Source organism: Poecile atricapillus, chromosome 12 (genome assembly GCF_030490865.1).
Source record: "Poecile atricapillus isolate bPoeAtr1 chromosome 12, bPoeAtr1.hap1, whole genome shotgun sequence".
NCBI classification, from domain to species: domain Eukaryota; kingdom Metazoa; phylum Chordata; class Aves; order Passeriformes; family Paridae; genus Poecile; species Poecile atricapillus.
The window spans coordinates 7,020,061-7,036,430 of NC_081260.1; the positions used below are offsets into that span (position 1 = coordinate 7,020,061).

The 16,370-nt window shown below is 38.2% G+C and overlaps 1 protein-coding gene across 1 annotated transcript in view; it reads left to right on the plus strand.

The window, feature by feature from the left end:
- Nucleotides 1-16,370, plus strand: part of AFF2 (ALF transcription elongation factor 2) — a 338,660-nt gene that overhangs the window by 209,072 nt on the left and 113,218 nt on the right. The window contains exons 6-7 of the mRNA XM_058848030.1: nucleotides 1,056-1,092; nucleotides 1,343-1,394. Of these exons, the coding sequence (XP_058704013.1) occupies nucleotides 1,056-1,092; nucleotides 1,343-1,394 (89 nt within the window). The remainder of the gene's footprint in view (nucleotides 1-1,055; nucleotides 1,093-1,342; nucleotides 1,395-16,370) is intronic.

A 16,370-nucleotide genomic window follows, 5' to 3' on the forward strand; every position in this document is an offset into this window, starting at 1 on the left:
CTGTTAGAAGTTTTCAATTTAGCTATTAAACTAAAGGTATTCTCATGAGAAACATATATTTAAAAGGTGTGATAAAAGAGGTGGAACTTATCAAAACAATTTATTCCTTTGACATTCAAATTTAAAGTGCCATGTTTACTCTTAGGGCATTATTTACTTCACAAGGGACTGACTGACAGCACAATATAATATTAAGAACTAATAATGCCCTAAGAGGAAGTGCAGTGAGGGCTTTAATGACTTTAACATCCTACAGAACTAACACTTCCAGCAAAGTAGTGCCTGGCTGTAGGATGAGGTTGTAAATAACTCCTTAGTTTTAACTGATCAAACTCAGCTTGGAAGGAAAGCTGATGACAATCACTGTGTACTACAGAGCCTAGAGAAAAACTAAGCCAGAAAACACTGTGACATTAAGGAAACAGCTTAGTTATTGTGAGCCAACAAGAATCTTTGCATTAGCATACTCAGTGTTGCAAGCCATGTTATTTTCTGGTTTTAAGTTGGTGTACTTCCATTGATTTCATTGGATTTGGACTAATTTCCATCACGTGAAGATCTGCTTCCCACATCTTTATCAAATCCTGTGTGTCACAGTCCAAATAAAAAGTGACTACCAATAAAAGATTACTGTATTTCCAGGCGGTGAGATCAAACAAAAGAAAGTCAATGGCACTGAATTTAATGCATAACTGCATTCATGCTGTGTTCTAAATTATACATCCTGGATGGCTCCTACACATATCCATGGCCAAGCCTGAGAAATGGGGCTGCTGTGGGTGTAAACCCGTGCAGTGTCTCCATAAGGGGGAGTGTAGATTTACAGCAGCTGAGGACATACCTGAGCTCTGAAGGGTCCCTCAGTGGTGCTTTGTCTCCACAGTTAATGCTTTTTTAAACTAATGCCATTGGTGCTGCCTTACCAATCCTTTCCCTGTGCCATCTCCTTCCCTGTTAGTATAACGCCAGTGCCCTTAATCTAGCAAGCCAAGATATATCTTACCTTCTTCATCTTATTTAACTAATGCTGACATTTTGTGTGTTCTTCTTTGTAGGACTCCCAACATCTGACCTCAGGATACAATGTACAAAGTAGGTCTTTATCATCCTAGTCCTAACAGTCAGGGTTGGATATTTTTTTTTGTCTGTTTAATGTCATTAAAACAAGGGCTAAAAAATTAATTTCTATGGTGCTAAAGCAGATCAGTTCCATTTTTATTACATGTTATGCATTGTGGCATGTTGTGAAACCAAGTATAATTAGATGGGCTGACAGCTTTGGGTGCATTTTAATTCTACAGTAATCTTTTGACATTTGAAAATGTGTTTCCTTTGTTTGCAGAGTGGAGTGATCCAGCAGGGAAAGTTGCAACTAAGTCAGTGCCACAAAAGTCGTAAGTAGTATTATTATTTCCAGCTTTAAATCTCATTTTAAATTTATCATAAAGAATGAGCTCATTTCTCCAAATAAGCTCTGCTCATAATCTTGTCCTGGTGTTCAGGTGTTCTCTGTAGTCCTTAAAAATTAGCCATAAACCAGTTTTATGTTTCCAGTGCTTATTACTGTTTCTTCTTTTTAAGCAATAGCTAACAGAGGTATGTGTGAAAGATGAGTTTATTAAGCAGAAATAATGCTGATTTTAGTTCTACAGCTTGCCAAAATTAAATCAATTTTATGCTTCTCTCATCAGATACTAAGCCTTTTACAATAGAAAATGCAACCCAATGAACAGATGATGCAGGAATTTTTACCTTCATACAGTGAGAGAGAGTAAAACACATCATACAGAATGATTCTGCTAGCTGGTGTTGAAAAGCTAGTCTTGAGTTTCATACACTTAAAAACAGCTGAAAATCATAGATGATATATAAATATGACAGTTGAAAATTGTGAAAGAGCTAATTCTTCATTATGTTAAACCATTTTTCTTTGGTGCTTCTCTGGTGTAAGGCTGCACTAGTGTAGCAGTGAGTGGAGACTGAATTGTTTTTTACTTTTATCCCAGGTTCTCTAATTTGCAAACAGGACCTAAATAGCAACTTTGAATAGTAGGCAATTGTTTTATACTTATGAAAATGCATGGGTCTGATTTCAGTTCAGAGCTGCTGGGTTTTTTAGTGTTAAGTGTTCTGAAGTACTGAATGCAGAACTGCACTAGCTTAACTGACAGTTGTGTAAATACAGTATGTTAATTTAAAATTATTTCAAAATTATTCTAGTGGTTGCGCTTAATCTGCTAAAGACACAATTTTAAAAATCCCTATAGGGGAAGAAAAATCAATGTGGAGATACCTACACAAGTTTAAAAAATTAATTTAAATATACTGATTCTTCAAGTTTGTGTACACAAAAGGGCTTGTTGGAGTTCAGTGATGTGTCTGTGACTGTGTGAGAGATACAGGACTAGAGTAGATATGGGTACTGAATCCGTTGATGCACTCAGCAGGCTCTGAAGATCCAGTTCTTTACTCATAAACTCAAATTCATGGAAGTACTCATTCAAGTACAGTTGGCTGAGAAAACCTTTTCAGAACTGATGCTGAGTAAATGATCAGATTTTAAAATTAAATACTTTTTTTCCAGATTAAATGAGAATTAGATAGTAATAATAATGATATTTAGATTAATTTGCAGGAATAGCATTTATTTATTAAACTTAGTAACAAATTAATTTTTGTCCTTTGCTGTTTGGTTTCCAATGACTTTGTTTTTTGTGAAGACTAGCCAACTGTACCCACAGCTCTTGGTAACAGAATGGGTGCATTAATGTTTCAGAACATCAAAGTGATCCAAACCTAACATCAAGCACATTCCATAATTAAAAAATTTAAAAAATGAAAAAATATTATTACATCTTAAAATTATTTTTCTCTAAAAGCAAATGTATTTGGACTCCACTGTGAAAAATATTTTAGTGAGTGTACCATAAAACACAATATTTCAGTAGTTTGTAACCAACAGTAATAGACTTGTCAATCATGGTTTATAGTTATAAGCTGAATTTCACAAGAACAGTGCTTCAGAGCTCAGTGGTATATAGTGCATTTAATGGTACCAAAGCTCTCTATAGGAAGCCTGATATAAAACCTGAAGACACTGAGTACATTTTATGAACCAGTTGTTCTCTGTTCTGCTGCTTGATCTAAAGTTCCAGTATTATCAATCAGATTTCTGCTGCAATGAACTGCCTTCTTATGGTAGGTGATAGATTTTACACATGAGAGATCAGAGCTGCAATAAAGCTACTTTTATTTTTAGCTTCCAAATGAAGATCAGCTAACCCATTACTATCACTTTTTCTCTTTTACTGCAGAAAAATTGTTAAGGCAGCTTCTAAGAATTTCCACAGGGCTTTGGGAGGTTAGAAGGCAGTCCACCATGAGGCTTGGTATTACACAGCCAATGTGTTTCTTTAGATCTGTGTGTGCAGTTACCACTGCCTTCATGGGGAATTGCAGTACTTGAGCACATAATGAAATTAAAGTAGGAGTGGGACAGAAAGATGCAATGGTATCAAGTAGAACTGATAGTGCAGTCCAAACAAACCCTGTTAGGTAGACAGCTCCTGCAGTCATTGTATATTTTAATGATAGAGTGTTTATCAGATTGCAAGTGTATAAAGGAGGGTTTAGTCTTTCTAACATTTGTCAGTTTTGGGGATATTGGAGTGTATGAGTGAAATTACAGTCCAGTTTATCCCCAGTAACATCTGCTGCTACGGTCTCAGGCACACAGTGTGGTCTTACTGACTTCAAAACTCTATCCCTCGCCAGTTACATATTTTGTAAATAAGATCTCTCATCCATATTTCAGTTTGATCAAATCTGGCTGAATTTGACTGTTCATCTGTATGCTTTGTTAGAGTCATTTTAACCTGGATATGTTTCTAGCTGTTACCCAACTTTTTAAAGTTCATGTGCAATTAAGATGAAACTAAAATTATCTTTTCCGTTTACATTGGTCCTAGTGACAGTCCTGTAGATTCCATTGGTTTTTTTAGAGATTCAAAGGAATTGGTAATAACGTGCTTGCATTCACCATATTGCTGAGTTACACTATGACTAGTTGAGGGGTGAATGTACAACAGAGATATTTTATCTTCATGATGCTGCATTCTGCTCCAGCAGCCAAGCTGTCTGTATGTCATTACAGAGTTCAGGAGGAGGGGCATTGGCATCATAGAAGATCAGACTGAGGGATGTATGATTTTTGTAAAATAATCTTTCAGGTGCACACTTCTGGGGGAAAATGAGGACAACATACTGCAAGGTGAATTAATTTTGAATTAATTTACCAATGTGCTGCTGTTGTAGGAAAATGCAAGAAGCATGGCTTCTTGTCCAAGTAAAGCTTTCTGAAGTACAAATTTCATCCTTTTTATAATGTTTCAATATACTTCATTACATCCACATGCTGAATAAATCCAATCGCCAGTGCAGCAGGTAAAATAAAACATAGAGTAGTTGGAATTGTGTCTAAATTCTGCACCTATGTTGTATATGAGAATATGTATTTATAACTAAACTCACATCCTAAGTTACACTCAAAAATCTTGAAAATGAAATTTTGAACACTGATGTACATGCATGTGTGTGTACTGTGGTGAATTTTTACAGCTGAAATTAGGCTGTGTAAAACTGCAGCACTTGGTTTCCCGTTTCTATAATTTCAAATTCACTGTAAATTTTTGCTTAGCGTTGGGCGGTCTTGTTCAGCCAGTCTGCTCTGATTAGTTTATTATGAAGCTTAGTAAGTAGGAACAGATAAGGTGCAACCAATTGCACTGCAAAGGATTTTCTGTCAGCTTCCATGAATTTGAGGGGATGGACTCAGCTCATGACTGGGGTTTCTGTTATATAATTGCCATTGCAATATGTCATCCTCAAACATCCAGTCCTTTTGTTCTGTTTTGGTTGTTAGCATTTGGCCTTTGTCCAGTTGGAAACTACCCAGAACCTTTTTAATCAAGCACATCCTGTGTTTCAAAATCATACTGCAGAGAAGTCTTGGGTAGTTTCCATAAAAGCCTCACGAAAAAGAATAATGTAATCATAATTGTATTCTTCCCCTGTCATAAAATTCCTTCCTATACTTACTGTATTAATAGAGTATTAAAAGGCCCTTCTCATGGGCTCAGTGAACTACCGGAAACCATTAAAAACTTAAAGCAGCAAATTTTTATGGATCAGACAAAACCAACTTGTTTTATCCTTATGGAGTTTTTGTTATCCATCATACTTAATGATATTCAACCTGTGTGGGGACTAAAGAGCAGCTAAATACAGTGAGCTTAAAACTAAAGCAAGCAGATGAAAATCTTTTTGTGATATTTCAGCAAGGATTTTCCTAAGTGTGCTCAGCACTGCTTTCAGTTGGGCCAGGATTTCACTTCACAGTTCCAAAAAAATTCAAATAAACACCAGTACTTTTATAACCTCAAATATTATTATAATACTTGATGGAAGCATGTTTGAAAATGGAAATGTGCTTCTCAACATCTAAATTCTTTTCATAAGTATCTAATGGCTTTTTGGAAGATTTCCTCTATGTCAGGGACAGACACCTGGTGACATGGAAAACAAAATTTGGCAGCATGTGCAAGCTATGAATTAAAGGTAATTCACGGTTTGAAATGAATCAGTGTGAGGTCCTTATGAAGAGTAATCAGACATCAAGAGGATTTTACACCAAGTATTGGATATTGTGACAACAAGTAATGTTGTTATTTAGAACTATTCAGAACATTCAAATCAAGAAGCCCTGATGAATTCTTAACCTGGAAAGAAATCTATCCCAGTTAAAAAAACAACAACAGCAAAAAAAGAGATTCATTCAATATTCATGCATCATTTCCAAAAATGTGCCTGGAACCAAAAATGTAAAATTCATCTCCAACTGGCATAGGAAGCAGGTTTCTTTTTATGTAGACAACACTCTATCAGTGTTGCAGTCAGAATGCAGTCCAGGTGTAATACACAGAAGAACCTGAAATGTTTGTATTACTACTTACAGTTTTTAGCTGACCATAACAAAGCGTGAGAGCACCAGTTGAGCCCACAGTGGTGACAGCCAGCTTTCTGTCACAGCCTACCTTCATACAGCTGAATCATTACTCCTGTTTGGTAGAAGTAGGAAGCTCCAAAGATATTCACTCTGGGTAAACTGGGAAAGTCATGCCTACAAGGGCCTTGCACTGCCATGTACAAATTATAAGTGAAGCAACAGGGGCATGTAATTGGAACTCCGTCAATCTTTAGAGAGCTCCAGTGTGCTATATTAAAGGGACAAATTGCAGATGAAAATAGGAGGGTCTTTTCTGAGAAATGTCACTCATCTTTCATATTTACTGCTTTTTTTTCTAAGCTAGAAGTTTTCTTTGAATCTTTTTGTCATGTAAGTTCTTGGGTTTGAAGCAGAGATAGTCAGTCAAGACTGCTATTTTGTTCCTCACTGCTTCAGGCTTTGCCTTTTGAACAAAGTGAGAAGTAATTTGGAATAAAATATACAAGTGTTTCCTATGGACAGTTGCCTCTGGAAGCAAACTTACAAAATATTTCAGCTGATGTGAAATATGTGAAAATCCGGTATCATAATTAAAAGCCCTGTATCTTTGAAGATAAGCCCATTATTCAAAATAATTTCTATATTAGACTTTTAATTTGTTTTCATTATTCTGCTGGCTCAAATACAGTTTAACCTCCCTGTCAAAATAAAGTTATTTCCTAATACATTCTTTTCCATGATCTCTTCCTCCTGACATGTTTATAAATCAGTTTAAAAAATTGTGGGAACAGGAGTAAATGAATGCTGTGATATTTTCATGATCAATTTTTAATAATTTTCTTGCTTATCAGAGGCTTGCTGCCTTTAAGACTGCCTGAAGCAAGCTAACCAACTGCATTCTTGCCAGCATTGCTGATTGCAACTGAAGTGAGCACTGAACCATTTGAATTTCCTGATACTGTATAACCCCCCATTAAAAATTCAACATTTATTTGCCCTGACTAACGAGTAGCAGTTGAAATACTTTGTTCTGATGCAGGATGCATTCCTGTGTCACTGCTAAGTGCATGCAGTCACTGAACTGCGACCACTGAAATGTCAGCATTAATAGAGAGAGGTAAATGACACACAGTAACACATTTGGATTCCTGATGTATTTCCCTGTCCACTACATATCACTTCCCATTTTGGAAAGTGGTTAGACTGCAAATCTGCCACAGGTTTCCCTGTATTTAAAGAGCTTTATCACAGGAGGCAGCATGTGTTTTGCCTTTATGGCTTAAGGCTAGTCTCAAACTGACCTCCAGTCTACATTTCTGTGGGATGGAGTCACTTCCAAATTTCAGGCAACTTCATTCATTCATTTTGAAAAAAAAATGTACTCAGTAAATCCAAAAATGTAAATCAGGGTAGAACCCAGATCAGAGGAAGCCAGCACACTCAGTCCCTCTCCCACCCATTTGTTTTGTGACCCATGCACTTGCTGATAAAAGACATACAAATTAACTTCTTGCTTGGCTTTCTGACTGCCATAATTTGGACCTCACCATGCTCCCTTTGTCGTAACTCTGACCTCTCAGTAAATTTCTGGTCCAGAGCTAAGCCATTTTTCTCTCTGTTTTTTTCTTCCTGATGTCCTTTGCTCCAGTCCCTTTCATTCTTCCTGTCATGGCTTACTGGCTTTGTAGACTTTAGTAGCCTGAGACAGAGAAAATTGTCACCCAGATTCATCTGCACTATGCTGCAAAATAGTCATAATCGGAAATGGGTTATAAGTTTGAGAGAAGAATGGATTTTGCCAGGAAGCTTGGCATTCATAATATCAGAATGGGCTTGAAACTCCCAATTTGTATCCTAAATACCCTAGGTAAGACCAACAGCCACTTTTCCTAATATTCCAACTTAATCCTTTGCATCTTTCCTCTGAATCCCTGTGACAACCCCAATAATCCAACACATTTTTCTCTGCTTCACAGTCTCTATCCAGAGGAACTTCTATTGCTACTTCTATTGCTTCTATTATCCTTTGGGCAGAGGTCTCAGTAGGGCTCCAAAGCCTATCAATTTTCTGGCCAGAAGGCTTATTTTTTATGAAGTGAAGTTCTCACAACACCCCACGGGGCTAAGCCACGCTCACTGCATTATCCTCCGTCTTGGATAGCCCTCGGAGCCACAGATTCAGAATAATTGTACTTTACAAATACATCCTCCCAAATGACGAAAAAGGAAAATATTCCCCACTGCTGGGCTAATTACCACTTTGAATTCCCAGAGGAAGAGCTGCTTCACTCACTTGTGTCCATACATCTCAGAAAAATGTGTTTTGAGACTTTCCTAATGCTGCAAATGCAGCTTTCCAAGAAAATTATGTAGCCCAGGCGGAGGAGAGAGACATCTATAGCCTTACTTCAGTAGGTACAAACCAATTGTTTAATTAATATCCATGTTGTGGAAGCACAGGGGGAAGTGATTTAGCTTTAACAAAATTGTCCCTTACTGGAAAGTCTTGTTTAGTCAAAATGCTTCACAAAAAGATCTTAACAGGTTTTGAAAGAAAGATGTTGACTCATCTACCTCATATCGTCAAGAAAGATGTAAGTGCAGCTGTCAGGCTCATCTGAGTCTGCAGAAGCAGTAAATGTCTGCAGTAATGGGGGGATTGCTTTCACAGCTATTTACCTGTTAGGCTCTACTACGTACTTGCTTTTTGGGTGTCCCTGCTTACATAAAGGCATGCAGCTGTGTTTTAAGGACATATATGTGCTTTCTTGCAGAGGAATGTGAATCAGTGCTGCCTATGTTTGATTTGGCATGAATTTCAACAGTTCCAGACAAATTCAAAAGCCTATACAAATCATAGAGCTTCAAGTCTGGCTGTGTGCTAGACTGGAATTTTTTGTTAGGTCAGACCTTTATCTCAGCTTCTTTTTTTGGCTCCTTATGGGGAGATTGAAGAGGAACTGAAACTGGTGACCTGTCTTGACCTTTAATACTGGATTAAAATTCCAACTTGCTGCCATGGCAACAGGCCTTGAAAATTAGATCCTGACAGAAGCAGGGAGAAACTTAAAACTGCAACTGCTGCACTGAACAGAAGAAAGGTTGCTTACAAATGTCAGTGACAGGCTCTTAATTGAAATAATCTGCCTTTCCCTGTACCAAAAAAAAAAAGGGGGGGGGAAGAGAGAAATGCGAGGCAAAAAGCAAACAAACAAGCAAAACCCAAAAAAATTGTGACTTGATTGTTTTAGGCAAAAATTTATTGCAATTCAGAGGTCATGCTTCTGAATCCAGAGACTCTTGACATTTGAGGTGGCACCTGCATGGTGAGAAGGGAGCCAAACATGCACTGGCAAAGGTGTGAACCCTCCAGATCAGACTGGCAGTAGGAACCAGACAGTGCCCAGTGTCATATCACAGGTTAACTTTCAATTTTCTTCTCCTTTAACCTGATACCAGGGATCAAAAGAGACATCACAGTGTCTCGTCTGACTCCAAGGATCCATGCAATTATCTGTTCTATAGATGGAAAGGGATAAACATTAGCTAGATAGTGCTATTTCAGATCAAATGTGATAAAAGTTACTCATTTTCCAATGTAATCAATGCAACAATCAGGGGGAGATAATAGTCTGAGTCCTTCAGTGCTAAAGGAGGTTGTTTTTTTTTCTCCATGGAGAGCAGAATGCAGCTGTAGCCTGAAGGGAGAAGGTGCTGAGGATCACCTAAAGGATTTCCTGCTCTTTTTCCCTTTATCTGGGAATCCCTCTCATCTCAAAATAAAATAATCTTGAAGATCTGTTTCCAACACAATCTCTTATAAACTTGTGGCTTTCTTCACTTTCCCCAGGATCCTGAGGATGCTCTGAGGGCCCTGATCACCTTCCTAAGGTCACAAAGGACCAGAACAAGCCCCCATCACACAGGGGAATGCTGCATCCTAGCCTATCTTTCTAGAGTCCTGGTAGGGATTACTGGCTTCTTGACAAACAAAAACACACCAAAAACCATAAAAATGTAGATTTTATGTATCAGAAAAAGGATGTTTCTTAATGGACAAATGGTGTCGGATTAGCTGTTCTGTAGAGTTAGGTAACTGCTGCAGAATCAGACTAGATTGTAGGTATCATATAGAACTAGGTGAAAATTTAACAGCTGTGGGTAAAATTTTGGAAGAGATAGTTTTGCCAAAGCTTAGTGTCCAAATCCCAAGACCATGTTTGGAGTCTAACTTCAAGAAGAAGGCACACACAGAAAAATACTACCTTTAGTTTTCTTATGACTGTACTGCCCAAGTACTGGATTTGTTATGTATTGGTGTAGCGTAGAATGATAGGATCAGAGGAAATGTTGTGGATGTTTACAAACACAAAATTTTGCTTTGCTTTGGGATTTGTATTGTTCATTGCATGGTTTAGAGAAATTTCTATCTAATACTAATAGTGTCCATTATCAAGGTAGATAAGCATTAAGCAAGTACAGGTTGCATTGAAATAATGCATTATATTATCTTAACAAATAATGCAATATTGTCTTAACAAAACCCCCATTGCTGGAGTAGACACTTGATACACAGTAGAAAGTGAGTGAGTAGATGAGCAGTTTTCTAACAAAGGAAAATCCACTTAACATTTCTCAGGCTCTGAGTTATGTGCTTCAGACAGTTAAAACCAGAGGCCATTATTTGAAATTTCAAGTTTCAAATTAATACCTAGTTTCAATTTAATACCTAAATTTCAAGTTTCAAATTTAATACTAATTTACCTAGAGTAAATTAGTTACTTTAGAGGAGTTGCTGTCAGAAATGAATTTGGCCCATCCAGCTCTACACTTGCTACTGTTAACCATTTCCTGCAAAACACCACTAATTCTGCTTTAATTACTGTTAGACTGGACTATGGAGCCTTGGAGTATCTGGCAATCAATTTGTATTTTGCTGGGAGGGCAGGTAAAGAAGCAGTTAAAAAGGTTTTTGAAATAAGCATGAAACCTCTGAAGATGTACTGTTGTAGTGCAGACTGTATATCAAAATATATAAGCATCTAGTTGCAACAGTGTTTTTGTAAACACATTACTGAGCAAACTATGAAAAGTAATCCACCAAGGGGCTGTTTCCTTAACTCATAAGCATGAAGTTTAGGGACCAGTGCCATAAAGAAGATGTGTGCTATTAAAAAAAGCCTACCTTTTATGTGAAATTATTTTGTGTTAAGCCAAATAGATTATTCCTTTTTTATTTTTAGATGCATATCTTTTAATACTTGAAAATACTAGTATTTAAGGGAAAAGTCAGCTGTCCTCAGAAAACCTATGAATAATTCATTAATATGTGAGCATGGGGCAAACCATGCTTGAGGGTAGAATGAAAGTGCCCCTGTGCACCTCACATGAGCAGAGTGCAGCAGTCCTGCCACAGCTATCCACTGTCTTTTTGTGGAATTACAGTATTGTGAGAGATAATGAGAAAAGCCTTCAGCGCTGTTATTCCTTTCAGCTGCCTGCAGGCATGGCCTGAGGGTGGTCAGAGCTCCCCTCCTGGGGCAGGCAGAGCCTCCTCACTCTTGGATCCCACTGGTGCTTTGGTGAGCTCCCAGCTTCTCCAGGGCAGGAGGGCTTTGGCTGCTTCCCCGTGAGGAGCACAGTGTCTTACAGATGTTTTGGAGGCCACAGTTTTTAATTAATCTTGGCACATCTGTCAGTCATGTACATATCGCTTGCCTCCATGTCAGAACCCTGAACCAGCTCAGAGCAGCCTGCTGTAAATAGAAAAGCCATGGGGGATGCTGTGCTACAGGAATAGATCAGAGCCCTTGTTGGCATCCTGCCTCCTGCCTGGCTGGGGAGCCTTCCCACCATTCAGCAGTCAGGGATGATGTCAAGAAGGAACAGGAGATCACAACCAGGGGATGGTCTGAATTGTGGGTTGATAAGCTTGTCTGCATCATGTCTTTCAAAGCAAGTAGCAGTGCTCCTGGTGGCAAGGAGAGTTTGCTCACTGAGCAGGTCCTTTTCAGAGGGATTTTGTTCAGGAAATTTCAAAACTTCAGTAACAAAGGGTGTTAAGTGAATTATATACAGTCTGGACATGGAATTAATCTGCTGTAGCCAAAACCCAGTAAGAACTCATGTATTGCCAATTGCTGAAATTTCTTGCAGTTTTGTATCTTGTACAGCTATGCAAACACTGACCTAAAAATCCACTATCACCTTCCTTCTCCAAAGGACAGAACTTTCCGTGCTCTTTTGCTTTAGCCAAAGAGTTAACCACTATTCTATTATTAATTGACTCTTGTGAGTAAAAAAAACCACATAAGGACTGATGTTGGATCCCTTGTAATATATGGTACACAATTCAGACTGATTAATACCAATGAGAAGAGAGCATTCATTGATTTTGTTTGCTTAATCTAAGTCACCTGTTTAGGAGATTAGAGAAAATTAATATAGTTGAAAGCTGTGATTGGTTGAGGTGCTGTCCTTAGAAGTAATGGGAGACTGAGACTTTTCAGAAGAAAGGCCAATATACCAGGTTATGAAGATTTTGCAGGACTCATTTATTAGTATAATGATACGGTGTTCCAGAACTGTTGTGTTTCTGGAGATTGGAGGCCTTAATAATCAGCTGCTGTTCTCTAGTAAGTATTTTAAAAGTCCGTTCTGATAGGTAAAATTACTTCATGTGTAGCCTGCAGAAAATGTGCCATGCATGGTATTAAAAAAAGAATAAAGCAAACACAATGAATCTGTTAAATCATAATGTCTCCCAAAAGTGAAAAATTTCCAGATTAAAGCTCATTGAATACACATTTAAATGATAAATGATAATGGTTTGAAAAGAGTCATTATGATCTATTTCATCAATAATCTACATTTTTTGCCTTGTAACTATACCAAGAATGAATACTGCCTGATGAAAAAAATATTTTGTTTATGAAAGAGAATCAGAGAAAAGAAATTCTCAGATTAACAAATTTAAATGGCTGTTACTGTTTGCTTACATTGTTTATACATAACAGATTTTTTCCATTATTAATATTAATAATTTACAGCTTCAGATCTTGTACTCAGGAGAAAAAAAACATCTTTAGACCTAGTATCGGGATACTCAAACTTAAGTTGATTTCACTGGGTTTTTAACAGCACAAGTAAGCAGAATGAAACAGGGGTGCAGAATTAAGCATTTGAGGTTTTCAACTGCAAATTTTTCAATGCTTCTGAGCACTAAATCCCACAAAGTTTCTAAACAGAGTGCAGTAGGTTTGTCACAGATATGTCATGTTTCCTGTGCAGAAATACAGGCACATTTTCTTTATTTACTGTGTGCTGGTACTTGCTGTGTCTGCCCAGGACAGCTCCCAGGGTACTGCCACAGTTCCCAAGTGCATTCACTTCAATCCAGATGGTGCCAATGTGTTTTGGCACTCACAGGCATGCACCTGTAGGAAACCCAGTAGGGTTTTGTCAAGAAAATCTTCAAATCGTGCTAAACCAAAATTTTCTGCTGAGGAAACGGAGGGGTGACAGTAGACAGAAGTGTGCTGTGTTGTCAGCTCCTGGTTGTAATCTCATGTGCATATGATCTCATGCCTGACCAGGGTAGGACTTCAGTGGCCTTCAGGACTGAGTTCCTGAAGGCTGTTTATAAAGCCACAGCAAAACTCTGTTTGGTATGAAGGATGACAGAGTGTTTCATTGTGGTGTACTCCAACTGAAATCAGTGATTAAAGATGAAATTTTTGAAATCAAGTTGGAATTTTCATATGTTACACCCAAAAGCTGAATCTGCTACAAATATGAACTGTGGTGGCCTTACTGTGTTGCTGGATAAACTGGATGAATTAACAGTGGAGCAGGATCCCAGTACACTTAATCATAAACATCATTTCAGTGAATTTACCGGAGTCGTTCATCTGAAGGACATGAAGGTCCTTTTCAAGAGCCATGTTTATCAAGTGTTTCTGGGTATTTTCTGTTTCTGGTAACATTTCATTGCAGATTAGCACCCTGGAGCTGTTGAACAACAAAAGACTGTTAGAATGTCATCTGCAAAAAAAAGGACAAGACTGAGTTCTAGGGCCTAGACAGCCCTCTTAAAAAGATCCATGATTTAGGTAGTTCTCTTTAAAAAAAATTGAGTATTTGCTCTTTGATGTTACGTAGCACACAACTCCCACTCTTTCTCTTAGATATTTTCACCATTCAAGTGCCTACAATCTCAGGAAGTGAGTATCTGTATAAATGAAGCATTAATAGTCTCCTGTACTGCCACAATGTTTTGAATTCTAGAGGTGGAGGCCTTTTTAACTTTGACCACTTGCTTTATGTAGATATTCCAGAAAAACATAAGCTTGTGATGAATTTTGTATCCCTTCTCTGCCTGAAAGCCATATGTCAAGTTATCCCTAAAGCCTGTGGCTGAGCCTCTGCAGCTGGGGTGATGCCCCAAAGTGCCTGTGAGTGAGGATGAGAGCTGTGGTGTCCCTGTGCATTAGAGCTTCCCAGGGCAGAGCTGGTGTGTCCCCATGGCCCACGGTGGCCCCAGGAGCAGGCCAAGGTGCTGAGGTGCCTGTGCTCCGGCACTGTGTGCTCAGCACCAGGTAAAAACACCCTTTTGGCACAGCAGGACATGCTGGGGACATGGCCTTACAGCCTCAGAGGTGTGAAGGTGAGCTGGTACGGGAAAGAGCGATTCCTGCTCCTTCCCTGGCCGCCTGTGGGTGCTGGTCCCACGGCCCCAGTGTTTGGATAACCTGGGCACTGTGTGTGGCCAGCTCCAGCCTCCCCAGTGCCTGCTGCTGAGCCAGGCCCTGCTATGGCTGAGCTAATCACTTGGAAACTTCTCATTAAATCTCCTTTTGGCAAATTTGGTTCATAGAGGGTCTCAGGGAGGAAAGAGGAGGGACTTCAGTCCTGAGTGTTAAAAAGGTATCTTTATTTTTAGGCCTTTTTCCATAATAAAATTTTCTCAAATGACTGCCTTCATTTTAAATGTGAAAAGTTCAGTCCTAAGTTCAGGGGTAGCCCTTGGGCACTAGGGTGGAAGATCCTTGTACATATTAGAGTGATTATTGACAGAATTCAACTGTATTGACCTTGCTCTCCTAATTCCTAAGAAATTTTCTAAATGTGCTGTTTAAAATCCCTACAAAACACTGCAGATGTTGGGTAATTCCAGAGCAGGACCTGAGACTGTTGCTTTATTTTCTTTCTTTCTCTCCCCTTTCCCAGACTGACCAGTCCCCTGACATTTCTTTTCCAATATATACTAAGATGAATATGTATGTTTGTCCTTCCTACAGCTTTCCTGGATCCACAGATCCAGCACATCAGATCTCTTCTGTTCATTTAGGCACTTTCCACTCCTGCTCTAGTCTGTTTCAGCAATGGGCTTGCCTGAGCTAAAAATAGTAAAATAATTTTTTCTTTCAGCAATTTGATAGCTTTGCCAATGAGTTCAGTGAAAACAGATGACATGATTATTCTTGTATTGACAACTGAGAATGCTCTGAAAGTCTGTAAACTTTCTACCTCTCTGACTTCTCTACATCTCTCGTCCTCCCAGCACCCTCTATGATGCAGTTTCTTTCTGGAAGATTGACTTGACTCATTTCCTCCCACTGTCAAGCTTGTACAATTGGGGGATAAAAATCCTGCTTGAATTAGTAAAGAAAAAGTGAATATTTAATTTCTGTACAGGATTTTGGAGTTGATAACTTATAGCTACTCATCATATAAATTAAGTACAGTTTGTGCTTAAGTGGTTTTTATTAGGCACAGCTGAGATTGTTAATAGCAGGTAGGTTCTTTAGGTTTTAGAGAAAGTTACTTGCTCGGAAGTGATTGAAAATCAAGTGATATGTGTAGGAAAATATGTAAGATTTAGGTAGGAGATCATTCTAAAAATTAAAAGGAGAAATATTTTTCCTTATTTACTGTTTCCACCTTCCCTGGAAATAACTATATCACATTAATACTCAATATGACTAGCAAATTACCAAGGCATTTTTTGTTAAATTTCAATCTCTTGCTATAATGGCATATTAGATGCTTCTTTTAAGGGTTAACCTTAATTCAAACCAGATTTTAGAGTTCTCTCATACGTGAGTTAACAGAAAAAATATTGTCCATAAAATATTGCCTGAAATTTTTTTTTGGTCATAAATTGTCAGAGAACATTCATCTCAATATTGAGAAGAAATATTTACTTAGAGAAAACAATTAGGTACTTTGTGTGTCTTCCTGCCCCTATTTCCATTTTTTTCAGGGGAAAAAACAAAAATGGAAACCTTAGGTTAATTACAGAAATTCTCCATAATTTTGTCCAAGAAGGATGTGTGGTTGGAGGCACAGAAGTGTGCAGAGGAAC